The following is a 14,936-nucleotide window of genomic DNA, read 5'->3' as shown; positions in this document are numbered from 1 at the left end:
TTTCTCACACAATCAGTTTTGGGCATTGCCCATTTTCAACTGTGCCTCTAGTTGCATATGTGGCTACATTGTCAACATTAATTTAAAACTCACATGCCATGAATAACTGCATAAAGCAGTCAACAAATGTCCTCAGAACACATGGTATACACCCATTGAACAAACTGTCACATGTGTGGATTCATTGTGGCTGTCTGTGACTCAATATCTCCACTGTGTGGTGACGAGAAGTCTATCCCTTTCATAATATTGTCATTTATTACGTATTTCATTAGATTACTAACTGCATGTCACTCCAATACTTAATATTTTACCTTCCATTAAAGATTTAATTGTTGTCAACAATTTCTAAGTGTGTGGTCTGGCACTTAATTCTGTCTGCATTTGTAATTCCAGTGTATGACACAAAGGTGGTTATATTGCAGTTTTTTTAAAATGTCTGAGGTCACAAAGTGTGACATACTTTTACTTATCTTTTGTCTGATAGATCTTGTCAAAATTTCCTTGCAACATTTCATTATTTTTCTGAATTATTCTTGACTTTTGTATTCTGCAAGTGGAAATAGTGATACTGGCATTCTTTTTATGATTTAACTTCAACTTCCATTTTTGTTAAATATTCCAATTTGATCATCTTGATGTTGAAGCTGTTTTGTCTGTGTTTGATTTTACAATAACATATGTTTTTGAGTGGTTCCTGCCTTTAGCAAAACATTATTTTGTTTTTGACCCAGACATGTATCACTGCAGCTACAGCATCATCAGTGTTTTTTTAAAAATTGTTATGGCTGTTAAACATAAGGAATGTTGTTTACTGTTTAAATACATACAAATATTAGTTTCCAAATCGTAATTACAGGTTTTTGAGGAGCCAAACACAAAGCTGAAATTGAGTGGCTGAAGCAAGAAATTAGATACCTACATACATAAAAGCAGGAACTCGATGTTGAACTATTCAAAATTCACCTGGAAGTAGGAAATCACATCAAAATTTGTGAAATATTTAATAATGTCATGAATACAGTCAAACAAAACACAGAAACACAAATAAAAACCAAATAGAATAAACAACAAAAACTAAATGCCCCCTTAAAACAAAGTGAAATCATTACACATAAGAATAGAAAGCAAACAAACAACACATTCCACAAACACCTGGTCAACTTTACTGACATACAACTATCTAACCAAGAAATAAATTTTCTAGAAAAAGGCCCAAAATACAATTTCAACACACACATGACACACAAGACAGTGGAGAATCTCATCACAGAAAGTGAATACATCATAAAACAACAAGAAAGAAACAGTAACCCAAACTTCAATGCAGGTCTGACAAGAGAGTTAGTTGCAGAAGAAATAAGATACATGATAAAGGAAAACAAGAACAACATATTGACAGAAACAAAAACTGAAGAAGGAAAAACATGCAGAAAAACAAAAAACAAACTTAAAAACATCAAGACACTAATTACAAGAGCAGGCAGCACCATGGTAATTATATAACAGGATGAATACAAAGATAAAACCTTAAAATTTCTGGAGGACAACAACATAACAAAGCTAACCAGTGACCCAAACAAGTAAAACACACAAGCACTTCTAAAAAAATCTCACACATAATCACAAAACAGAAAGCGAAATGGCTGAAACAAAAGAACACCCATGCACCCACACTGAACACCTACTAAAGTTCCACAAGGAGGTCATTCCAATATGCCCCATTGTCAACTTCAGAAGTGCACCCACATACCACTTAGCCAGAGAAATGCACACATACTTACAGAAACATTACACATACACAAATAACAGAAGCATACACAACAATGAAGAGCTGATACGAAAAATCAAAGACATCAACATGCCCACAACAGCCACACTCACATCATTTAACATCACATCCATGTACATCAATATCCCCACCACAGAAACCATAAACATCATCAAACAACAATTAGAAGAACAGGAAGAAATTCCCAAAGAAATAGCTAGCATTCTAAAACTAATCACAGAGCAAAACTATTTCTCATTTGACACTCAGTTCTACTCACAAGAATACGGACTTCCAATGGGTTCACTAGCCAGTGGACTTCTAGCCAACATTTTTCTTAATCACATTGAAAATAAAATATTTGAAACAATAGTAGGACCCAAACAATACAGGATAATATATTGGTATCGTTATGTAGATGATGTCATATGCCATTAGAAACAGAAAACAACAAAATGTTAAATTTCCTAAACCTCACAATATACAACCATTCACAAACATTCCAATCATCCAACTACACACAAACTAGTTGGTTTACAATATATGCTACACCGACTGAACAAAAGTCCACTGACTGAAAGCAACAATGAATTACAGACAATCAGACAAATAGCTGTAGAGAATGGACATGACACAAACACTATAGATAAACTTAACCACAAAATTAAAACAAAATTGAAAATACACCCTTCATAAGAAGGTATAAATACACAATTTTATGTGCTCCTCAGAAACCTGTTATTACAATTTAGAAACAAATATTTGTATGTATTTAAACAGTAAAGAACATTCCTTATGTTTAACAGCCATAACAATAAAAAAACCACTGATGATGATGCAACTGCAGTGAAACATGTCTGGGTCAAAAACAAAATAGTGTTTTGCTAAAGGTAGAAAAACTCAAAAACATATGTTACTCCAATTTATATACAACTTGTTGTTTGTAGTCGCATAATATATGAACTCAAATGGATCCATTCTAGAACTGGGTCATTTTTAAATACAGGATCCTGCCAAAAATAGTTCAGGCTTTTAGAGATTTGAGAGATTACATGATGAGTGCTATAAATGTTAATTTTTAAATAATTAATTTGCAATGCAGGATTCTGTATCTTTTTAATCTGTGTTTAAATGTACATAAATAAAAAAGAAATAACTATTTGAAAGATATTAATTTTATATTGTGACTATAAAATAATGAAATATTGATAGTGAAGTTCTGTGGGTGAGACAGAGGGCAGGGGAGAGGTGCAATGGGGTGGGGAGTATGGAAAATGAGAGAAATAAAAGGACTGGGTGTGGTGATGGAATGACGGTTGTGTAGTGTTGGAATGGGAACAGGGAAGGGTCTGGATGCGTGAGGGCAGTGAGTAACGAAGGTTGAGACCAGGAGGGTTATGGGAATGTAGGATGTATTGCAGGGAAAGTTGTCACCTGCGCAGTCCAGAAAAGCTGGTGTCAGTGGAAAGGATCCATGTGGCACAGGCTGTGAAGCAGCCATTGATATGACTGTAATTGACTTTGGCAGAGTGTTTAGCAGCAGTGTGGTTCACTTGTTTCTTGGCGACAATTTGTTGGTGGCTATTCATGTGGACAAACAGCTTGTTGGTTGTCATACCTTCATAGAATGCAGCACAGTGGTTGGAGCATAGCTTGTAGACCACATGACTGGTTTCATAGGTAGCCCTGCCTCTGATGAGATAGGTGATGTTAGTGACGGGGCTGGAGTAGGTGGTAGTGGGAGGATGTACGAGACAAGTCTTGCATCTTGGTTTATTATAGGGGTATGAGCCATGAGGTAGGAGATTAGGAATTGGGGTTGTTTAAGGATGGACTAGGATATTGTGTAGGTTCAGTGGGGGGGGGGGCAGAATACCTCTGTGGGGGAGGTGGAAAGAACAGTGGGCAGGACATTTCTCATTTCAAAGCACGATGAGAGGTAATCAAAACCCTGGTGGAGAATGTAATTCAGTTGCTCCAGTCCTGGATGGTACTGAGCTATGAGGGGAATGCTCCTCTGTGGAGACAGTGGGACTTTGGGAGGTTGTGAGATACTGGAACGATAAGGCATGGGAAATTTGTTTTTGTACAAGATGGGAGGATAATTATGGTCAGTGAGACCTTCATTATATTTAGAGAGGAACTGCTTGTCACTGCAGATGCAATGACTACGGGTGACTAGGCTGTACGGAAGGGGTTTCTTGGTATGGAAAGAGAGCAGCTGTCAAAGTGGAGGTATTGCTGGTGATTAGCAGGTTTGATATGGATAGAGGTCTTGCTGTAGCCAACTTAATGTTGATAGGGTGTCCTCATCTTCGATCCAGATAGAAAGGTGTCATCAATGAATTGGAACCATGTGAGGAGTTTAGGATTCTGAGTTTTTAGGAAGGGTTCCTCTATATGGCCCATGAGTAGTTTGGCATAGGATGGTGCTATGCGGGTGCACATAGCCATACCTCGGATTTGTTTGTTGACAATGCCTTCAAAGGAGAAGTAATAGTTGGTGAGGATATAGTTCGTCTTGGCGACTAGGAAGGAGGCTGTTGATTTGAAATCTGTGGGGCATTGGGAAAGGTAGTGTTCAATAGTGGTAAGGCCATGGGCATTAGGAATGTTAGTGTACAGGGAGGTGGCATCAAGAGTGATGAGCAGGGCACCGTGTGGCAACAGGACAGGAACTGTGGACAGTCGGTGCAGGAAATGGTTGGTATCTTTTATATAGGAGGGTAGGACCCGGGTAATAGGTTGCAGTTGTTCGTCTATGAGAGCAGTGATTCTCTCAGTGGGGGGCACAGTGTGCGCCCACAATGGGGCGTCCTGGGTGGTTAGGTTTATCGACTTTAGGAAGCATGTAGAAGGAGAGCCTGTTGGAATACTGGAATGAGGTCATCGTGGCAAGTTTTGTATGTGGACGTATCTGACAGCTGGCGGAGTTCTTCCACCAGGTAATCCTTGCGGTTCAAAACAACAGTCCGCAGGTAGAATTATAAGGTCGGGGCTGTGGGCACCCGCATGGCACCATCCTATGCCAACCTACTCATGGGCCATCTAGAGGAATCCTTCCTAAAGTCCCAGAATACTAAAACCCTCACATGTTTCCGATTCATGGATGACATCTTTCTATCTGGACGAAGGTGGAGGACACCCTATCCACAGTCCTCCAGAATCTCAACAACTTCTCCCCCATTTGCTTCATCTGGTCCTAATCAATCCAACAAGCTACCTTTGTATATATTGACCTCCACCTCAAAGTTGGCTGCAACAGGATCTCTGTCCATATCAAACCTACTAATCACCAGCAATACCTCCACTTTGACAGCTGCCACCCGTTCCATACCAAGAAGCCCCTTCCGTACAGCCTAGCTACCAATGGTCGTCGCATCTGACAAGCAGTCCCTCTCGAAATATACTGAGGGTCTCACTGAAGCCTTCACTGACTGTAATTATCCTCCCAACCTTGTACAAAAACAAATCTCCTGTGCCTTATAGTGCCAGTCTCCCTCCATCTCCCAAAGTCCGACTATCCGGCCACAGAGGAGCATTCCCCTCGTAACTCAGTATCACCCAGGACTGGAGCAACTGAATTACATTCTCTGCCAGGGTTTTGATTACTTCTCGCCGTGCCCTGAAATGAGAAATGTCCTGCCCACTATCCTTCCCACCCCTCCTACAGTGGTAGCCTTCCATCAACTGAACCTACACAATATACTTGCCCATCATTACACAATCCCTGCTCCCAGTCCCTTAACTCATGGTACGTACCTCTGTTATAGACCTAGATGCAAGACCTGCCCCATACATCCTCCCACCACCACCTTCTCCAGTCCAGTCACTAACCTCACCTATCCCGCCAAAGGCACGGTTACCTGTGAAACCAGTCATGTGGTCTACAAGATAAGCTGCAACCACTGTGCTGCATTCTGTGTAAGAATAACCACCAACAAGTTCTCTGTCCACATGAATAGCCACTGACAATCTGTGGCCAAGAAACTAGTGGACCACTATGTTGCTGAACATGCTGCCAAACACAATATCCCTTCATGTCAATGACTGCTTCAAAGCCTGTGCCATATGGATCCTTCCCACCAACACCAGCTTTTCTGAATTGCACAGGTGGGAACTTTCCCTGCAATAAATCCTTCATTCCTGTAACCCTCTTGGTCTCAACCTTCGTTAGTCACTGTCCTCACCCGTCCAACTCCTTCCCTGTTCCCATTCCGGCACTACACAGACGTAATTCTACCACCACACTGAGTTCCTCCCCCCCCCCCCCCCCCCCCTGCGCATCTCACCCCTACCTCCGTCTCACCTGCAGCACTTCACTGTCTGCCCCCCCCCTCCCCCAATCCCTACCCCTTCCCACCTCAGCCTCCTCCTTATCCCCACCCAGTCCCCACTCCCATCATGCACTGGTGCTGTTGCTCACAGTGTGGTTTCAGTAGCCTGAGGCTGCAGTTGTGTTTGTGAGTTGTGTTTGTGTAAGTGTGTGTATGTGCTTATGTGTGTGTATTCTTGACAAATGCCTTAATGACCGAAAGCTTTAATTGTGAAAGTCTTTTTGTTGTGCCTATCTGTGACCTAGCCTCTCCGCTATATGGTGTGTAGCAAGTTTCCTTCTCATAATATTGTTACATTCCATCTTGGATTTTTCATTGTTTGAAATATTAATAGCAGTTTTATATGTAAGAATGACACAAGCAGAAGCGTTACTTACACAACTGTTACCCCAGAAGCTGTATTTAATGATTTACTGAATTCTACACACAAAAATGGTAAAATGAACTGAAGAGTACTGGGATTACTGCTCACCACGTCGATGAACTGTCAAGTCACAGGCAGGCACAATGAACAAGAGTGCTAGTAATATTTCAGCTTGAGACAAAGTCCTTCTTCAAAAGTAGAGAACCACACTTTCACACAAGAACAACTCACACACATGTGGCCACTGACTCCAGGCATTAGTGCCTCAAGACAGTGGCCGTGTGTGTGTGTGTGTGTGTGTGTGTGTGTGTGTGTGTGTGTGTGTGTGTGTGTCCTTCTCATATTGTCACTATAAATTAACATTTACCACTACACCATAGATCTTTCTGCTAGCCTGAGCATCCCTTCAGTTCAAAATTTGATTGAAAATCCAGGTAGAAGCTATACTAAGTCAAATATTACTTTATATTCTCTGTCTCACAACAACATACTTCTTATAATAGTTAACTTTACAGCTTCAAAACATACTATTTTTATCATAATGTTGTTATCTACTATATTTCTGCAATCATAACTGATGGTAATCATCATCTTTATCATCATCATCATCATCATCATCTTCTTCTTGTAACATTATTTCCCCTCTATCACAAACTTCTTACATTATCTCCATTAAGCAAATACTTCAAAATCCTCTCACTAACTTCCTAACACCATCGGCATTTCCAACACCTATCTTTCCATACCAAGTAATAGCTGTAAACAAAATATTTATTTCACAGACAGAATCTGTAAGACTTTCCATTAACATAAGTTTAGTCTCAAATGTGTATTATACAATTGTCATATGAATTATGAATGAGGTGTTTCGTAACAAACAAGTTAACTGTTCTTCGAGTTGTTAAAAATCAGACAATGTGCAACATTGTGTAGTGTCAAGGGTGAACATTAATAAAGAAACATATGTAATAACATAGGTAATAAATCATATTTATAAAGCATTAAACATATTAAAGGTGCCTGGTATCAAAAAGTGTTAAAAAGTATACATCACAAGAAATTGCATTATCTGACCATATCAGTTGCGTTTTTTACAGCATAAAGCTTCCTAGCGTGTGTAATGATAGCTCTATAACGAAGAACAAATATATTAGTGTTATCTAACCTAGACATATGTGGGAAAAGTGTCATAAAACTTTAACTGTGAATATTTTACAGGTGTTTCTTAGCATAATCAGTGTCATTAGCAAACAAAATGTGTAAATTAAACAACATTTTAAATCAATTAAAGAAAAATTATCTTGTGGTTTCTTCACCTTGAAAGAAGAAAGTAAATGACGAGAAGGAACTGGCTTTCTTTAGACAATTGTTACATGTTGTTACTGACACAGATATATTAGTAATTTCAGGGGTTGCTTGGGAAGAGCTTTTACGTTTCAATACAGTACAAAACCATGTCATGTGAAGTCATTGTAGGCTGAAACAAAAGCTGCTGAAAGAAAACATTGAGAAAATTAGTCAGCTGCAAAAGACTGAGCACCAGAAAACACATTCTGACCAAAGAATAAGCCTAACAATGGAAAATACAGAATTGAATAATAACAATATTATGAAAAGGATAAATTGTTACACATCATATAGAGGAGATTTTGAGTCATAGACAGGTGAAACAACTATACATTTGAGCTTTCTGCCAAAAACACTTCTTCTAATGTAGAAAACACACACACACACACACACACACACACACACACACACACACATTCAAACAAGCACTACCGAACACACATCACCTTGTGGGACTAGAACTCCTGGAGGATTGGAGGATAGGAAATGCAGATAAAATTATTGAATGATAGCCTAAGGAATTGTTAAAATTATTGAATGATAGCCTAAGGAATGGCTTTGAGGAGTGTTAGATCTTACAAAGTGTGCAGGAGAACTTCTATGTAGTTTGGAGGCAGGAGAGGTACTGATGGAAGTTTCAGTTTAAATCCAAGACTGAAACTACTTCAATCAAACAGCACTGCTGTTTGATTGTACTTACCACCTTACCTCCTTATTAATTTTCAGCACATATATAAACATTCATTGAACAACATTTTAGAGATGTTATATGGGACTGTGTAATCAAACAGTACAAGAATAATTAATACTTCTCCAAAGGTGAGAATAATTTCCAGTGAGGTAGGCACCCCCACATAAACCATGGACCTTGATGGATGGCATGGCTTGTGTCCCACATGATATGTATAGCTATATTGTTGGTGCAACCACAATGGAGGATTATCTGTGGATACATCACACTAACCAGTGGTTCCTGAAGAGGAGTAGTAACCTTTTTACTAGTTGCACCAGCAACAGTTTGGGTGATTGACTGATCTTGCATTATAACATTGGTGAATGTAACTGTGTTGATACTGTGAAGGGCTGAAAGCGAGGGGAAACCACAGCTGTTACTTTTTCATAGGGTGTGCACTTCTAATGTATGGTTAAATTATGGAGGCATCCTCTTGGGTAATATATTCTGGAGAAAAACAAACCCTGTTTTGATCTTTGGACTAGAATTTCACTGGAAGATGTCATCATGAGAGAAAAGAAAACTGGCATTTATCATGTCGGAGCATGGAATGTTAAGTCCCTTAATCTGGTAGTTATGTTAGGGAATTTAAAAAGAGGTTTTGGTATGTTGGAGTTAGTATATACAATGGGAATTGATGGGTTGTCAACACAGAACACAGTAGGGGTTTTGAAGGATTAGGCTTAATACTGAGTAAAAAAGTAGGAATCTGGTTAAGGTAGCATGAACAGCGCAGTGAACGCTTTAGTGTAGCCAAGATAGATAAAAAGCGAACACCCACCACAGTAATGCAAGTTTATATGCCAATTAGTTCCTCAGATGATTATGATGGCATAATGTAAATTGGATGCATATAAAAATCTACTCACTTGGAAACAGCAGGGGAAAAAAAAAAACACACACACACACACACAAAAGCTTTCGGAGTTATATGCTGATGAGATTGAAAGAATGTGACGTGAGAAAGGTATTTAAGACAGATAGTGGGAACGAAAGAGGAAGCTGCCTGGTAGAATTTTGCACTGAGCATAATTTTTTAATCATCACTAACACTAATTTAAGAATGATGAAAGAGGGTTTGTATACATGGAAGAGATGGGGAAACTGGAACATTTAGACTGATTACATTTAATGGTAAGACTGTTTTCGGAACCAGATTTTAAACTGTAAGACATTTCCAGTGACAAATGTGGACCCCGACAATAATTAATTGGTTATGAACTCTAGATTAAAACTGAATATACTGCAGAAAGGTAGGAAATTAAGGAGATGGAGGTGAGTGAGTTCAAAGAACCAAGGGTTGTTGACAGTATCAAAGGAAGCATTAGACAATGATGCAATAGGAATGCAGTAGAAGATGAATGGGTAGCTTTGAGAGATGAAATGGTGATGGCAGCAGAGGACAAAATAGATAAAAAGACAAGGTCTAGTAAAAATTTCAGATATCACTAGAGATATTGACTTTAATGGATGAGAGGAGAAAATATAAAAATGCAGGAAATGAAGCAGATGAAAGGCAAAAAATGGGATTGTGAGAAAGTGTAAAATGGCTAAGGAGGAATGGCTCACAGACAAATGCAAGGCTATAAAAGTACCTATGTACAGGGGAAAGATAGACAACAACCATGGAAAACTAAAGAGACCTTTGAAGAAGGGAAAAAAACCAGCCGTATGAATATGAATATCTCAGATAGAGAACCAGTACTTAGTCAAGAAGAGAAACCTGAAAGGTGCAAGGAATTTATAGAGGGGCAAAATAAATTTGAGGACAATATTGTGGAAAACAAAGAGGAAGTAGATGATAATGAGGTGGGAGATAAAACACTGTAAACAAACCCTGGAGTAGCAGATAGTCCCTCAGAATTATTGACATCCCTGGGAGACAAAGGATGGTGTGTAAGATACGTGAGACAAGGGAAGTGCCCTCATACTTCAGGAAGACAGTAATAATTTTAATTCCAAAGAAGGCAGGTGCTGACAGGTGTTAATGCTACTGAACAGTCAGTTTAAGCCCTGTTTGCAAAATATTGACAAGAATTATTTACAGAATAATGGAAGAACTGGTAACAGCCCAAGATTAGAAACATAGGAAACTGCAAGGCAATACTGACCATATGACGTATCCTATAAGAAAGGTTGAAGAAAGACAAACTGGCATTTATAGCATCTATAGATTTAGAGTAAGTTTTTGACAATGTTGATTGGATTACACTTTCTGAAATTCCAAAGGTAGCAGTAGCAAAATATGAAGAGAAAAGGTTATTTACAGCTTGTACAGAAACCAGACAGCACTTGTAAGAGTCAAAGGACACAAAAGGGAAATAGTGATTGAAAAGGGTGTGTGACAAGGTTGTAGCCTATCCCCAATTTTATTCACTATGTACCCTGAGCAAACTGTGAGGGAAACCAAGCAGAAATTTGGAAAGGGGATTAAAATCCAGGGAGAAGAATTAAAAACTTTGATATTTGATGCTGAGTCGCAGATAGGCACAACAAAAAGACCGTTACAAATAAACTTTTGGCCAGCAAGGCCTTCATCAAAAGTAGAGGACAGTCTCTCTCTCCCTCTCACTCTCTCTCCCTCTCTCTCCTCCTCTCCTCCTCCTCCCTCCCCCCCCCCCCCCCCACCCCTCACATGCACATGACTGCTGTCTCCAGCAACTGAACTCAGTCTTGTCGTCTATTCCTGACAAAGGCCTTGCTGGTCAAAAGTTTATTTGTGACTGCCCTTTTGTTGTGCCTATCTGCAACTCAGCTTCTCCACTATATGGTGTGGGGCAACTTTCCTTTTCATTATATTACTGTAAGATTAACATAATAAAAGGCTAGTGGAATGTAATCTAATTAACTCAGGTGGTGCTGAGGATATTACATTAGGAAATGAGACACTAAAAAAATTAGTAGATGAAGTTTTCTGTTTGGACAGCAAGATAACTCATGATGACCAAAATAGTGAGGAAATAAAATGCAGACTGGCATTAGCGTGAAAACCGTTTCTGAAATTCTGGAATGTGATAACATTTAATAACAGTGTTAGCAAGTCTGTTCCAATGGTATTTGTCTGCATCACAACATTGCATGACAATGAAACATGGACGATAAGCAGTTCAGAGTAGAAAAGAATAGAAGTTTTCAAAATATTGTACTATAGAAGAATGCCGAAGATTGAAAGGGGAGATCGATAAATGAGGTGGTTCTGAATCAAATCTGGGAAAACAAATTTACAGCACAACTTGACTAAAAGAAGGAATCGATTGATAGGACATGTCCACAGGCATAAAGGAATTGTCAGTTTCTTAATGTAAGGACATGTGTGTTTTGGGGGGGGGGGGGGTGTAAAAATTGTAAAGGGAGACCAGTGCTAGAATACATTAATGGTTTCAAATGGATGTAAGATGTGGCAGTCATGCAGAGATGAAGCTTGCACAGAATAGACTAAAAGGAGGGATCAATTGATAGGACACATCCAGACGCATTAATGGAAGGATGTATGTGTTTTTTTTTGGGGGGGGGGGGGGGGGGGGGGAGGGGAGGGGGAGGTTAAAAATTATAAAGGGAGACCAATACTTGAATGCATTTGCAGTTTCAAATGGATATAAGTTGTGGTAGTCATGCAGAGATGAAGAAGTTTGCACAGAATAGACTAACTTTGACAGCTGCGTTAAACCAGTCTTTGGACTGAAGACGACAACAACAATGGAGGAGATTTGCATCCTTCTTAAAAGCAAGTCATATTATCCAACACCATCTATAATATTAACCCTACAGTGAAAAATACCTCCAAGTGACATTTTGCATGTGATTTTAAATTATTTTCTTGGTAAAAGAAAACTATGCATCTGTATAAAATTAAGGTTTATAGAAAGAGATATGTTTTTGTGAAATTTTTCAGCCACAGACTAATTAGCAGACAAACAAGAAATAAACAAACTTTATTTGTTGAAGGTCTTGTATTTATCCTATAATCATGCATCGATGTAACCACATTTTATTTTGTAGCATCCCCACCACCCACCCCACCCCTCTTCTCCTCCAGATGGCTCATTACTTGCTATGAGCATAGAATTGGTGAAAATTAGAAAATTAGGTCTCAAGTCTTTACAGTACTATGTCCCTTTCCGTGGTGCGAGTCTAACCTCTGACTGTCCTTTATACTACCCTCAGGGAACTAGCAAGTAATGGTTGAGTACAGACAGGCATGGCAGTCCTGGCATCCTGGGCTGCAGAATGTCCAGCACCACCAGTCCTCCTTTACTTAAACTATCTGCCAGGTTAAGTAACCACTCTTTGGCATTACATTGTGAGTTACAGGGAATGAGGCTCTTGTCCCAGTTGCCCACAAATCCTCAAAGTGTAATACATGCTGGTGGGATGAATGGTTGTTGAGGTTAAAAAAACCGATTTCCCCCATAATGTTAGTTTCCCAGTTATGTAAAGGAATGCTGCGGTGCAATCCCACCCTCTGATATTACTATGACAGTTGTTATTGGACTTGGTAGTGTCTGGGAGAATTGGCTATCTCTGTGGGTCTGGTATGGAGAGGTGGCCTGAACTTGCTCTCCTAAATGTTGACATACCCAGAAGTTCTTAGTAAGTTGCTGATTTATGGTAACTGTTTCATATTTCAATAATATCAATTAGTCATTGCATTTCTTATGAATTTTTTGGGAAGGCCTTCAGCTAGACAGTATGCTATGCAGTGTTGCTGTAGGGATTTGGGTGGGGAGTCAACTCTCCCTGAGACTTTGCTCTCTCAAATTTTGGTGTTACCGTCAGGCTGTTAACATCTCTAAATTGTGTCAATGTTCATTGTAGGAAGTAATGATTTGTGCTCAAGATAAAGATGCTGCAGCTGCAGCTGTTGCTGAGAATGGTTTAATGCAGCTCTCCATGTTAGTTTATTCTGTGTAAGTCTGTAGGCTACAATCACATGATCCTCCTTACTGTAGTAAAGCTTTGATCTCCTCTACAAGCCCCCCGCCCACATACCATTCCACCATATAAAATTCCCTCCATTCTGCGGTGCCTCAACTTAAGACAGATGAATATCTTTATAATTATTTTACATTCAGATTCACTCATTCATTTATCATAATTTATTCTGAGGTGTCAAAAGACAGATGACATGAACTGAAAAAGTTTTTGATAATTTCTGATTCCAGATTGAAGAACTCGAAGTCAAAGAAGATTTTGAAACCTGCAGAAATCTGTGATCTTTTGAAAGCTTGTATTTTGGTCATGTGTAGTATGATTATGTCATATATTGATACATCTATGATGTATCATCTTATTAAGAGTCAGTCTGTCATTAAACTCTACATCTTCTACAATATGCTGGAGGTAAAGTTGTCTGTAAGTCACCTAACTTTTTTTTTTGCTTTTGTGCATATTATCTTGTATAAATGGTTGTACCAATTTTCAGGTTGGTGATAGATTGTTTTCCGCTTTTGGCCAAGATACTATAGATGCTCTCTTTTGGACGGCAACAGAACCTCGTGATCGGAAAAGGGAGCATTTAGGAGTAATACCTCATCTCTTATTTGCCATGGTATATGTATGTATCCTTCAGTAACAGTGTGAGGTCATCACAGAAATGTGATAAAGTGGGAAAAAGTCGTTATTTTAAGAGCATAGATTCTAGCAGTGGAAAGAGATAAATAATTTTATGGGTGAATTGGTGAGTTTAAATGCCAAAACTGTGTAAGATAAGACAAGGTAGGTATCATTACAGGAGGCAAGATTTGCAGGTACCTGCCACCCAAATTTTAATACATGTTATACCATTTCTCAGGAACTTAACTACTGTTCTCTTGCAGTTGTGTAGTTCTTCCTTTAGTTTGGTTATGTAGTTTTGAAGTTATCTACTGTGTGTGTGTGTGTGTGTGTGTGTGTGTGTGTGTGTGCGCGCACACGCACGCCCGGTGTGGGGGGTGAGATGAGTGTGTTGTGTCTAATTTTCCAGTAACTTTGCTTTAAAAATACATTTCTTTCATAATCACAGAAAGGCTCAATAAGAAAGGATGCTAAAAGTATTTAGACACACACACACACACACACACACACACACACACACACACACACACACACACACACACACAGTCATATTAAGGGGCTAAGGCCGCAGCAACTGCATCTGAGATTAGCAGCCTCTGTCTGGGGCGAGTCAGAAGAGAGATAGCATTGTACGGGTGGGGGAAGATGTGAGTGCTGCTTTTGGGAGCATGCGGTGATGAGTAGAGAACAGCAAAAGGCTGATAGTTGCAGCATCAGAAGGGTATGTGATGGGAAGTGGAAAGGGATAACAGAGGAGAGAATTAGAGAATGGGTAAAAATTATGTTTGTATATTGGTGGGCTATAAGGTGTGTGCGTTCTGGAGTGGGACG

At 39.3% G+C, this 14,936-nt stretch overlaps 1 protein-coding gene across 1 annotated transcript in view; it reads left to right on the top strand.

Annotated features, from left to right (window-relative positions):
- Nucleotides 1-14,936, top strand: part of LOC126276197 (protein TAPT1 homolog) — a 148,324-nt gene that overhangs the window by 44,254 nt on the left and 89,134 nt on the right. Inside the window, exons 4-5 of the mRNA XM_049977256.1 lie at nucleotides 13,715-13,892; nucleotides 13,975-14,110. Of these exons, the coding sequence (XP_049833213.1) occupies nucleotides 13,715-13,892; nucleotides 13,975-14,110 (314 nt within the window). The remainder of the gene's footprint in view (nucleotides 1-13,714; nucleotides 13,893-13,974; nucleotides 14,111-14,936) is intronic.

This window comes from Schistocerca gregaria, chromosome 1 (assembly GCF_023897955.1).
Source record: "Schistocerca gregaria isolate iqSchGreg1 chromosome 1, iqSchGreg1.2, whole genome shotgun sequence".
Taxonomy (NCBI): Eukaryota; Metazoa; Arthropoda; class Insecta; order Orthoptera; family Acrididae; genus Schistocerca; species Schistocerca gregaria.
This window is presented reverse-complemented; position numbering and strand designations above follow the sequence as displayed.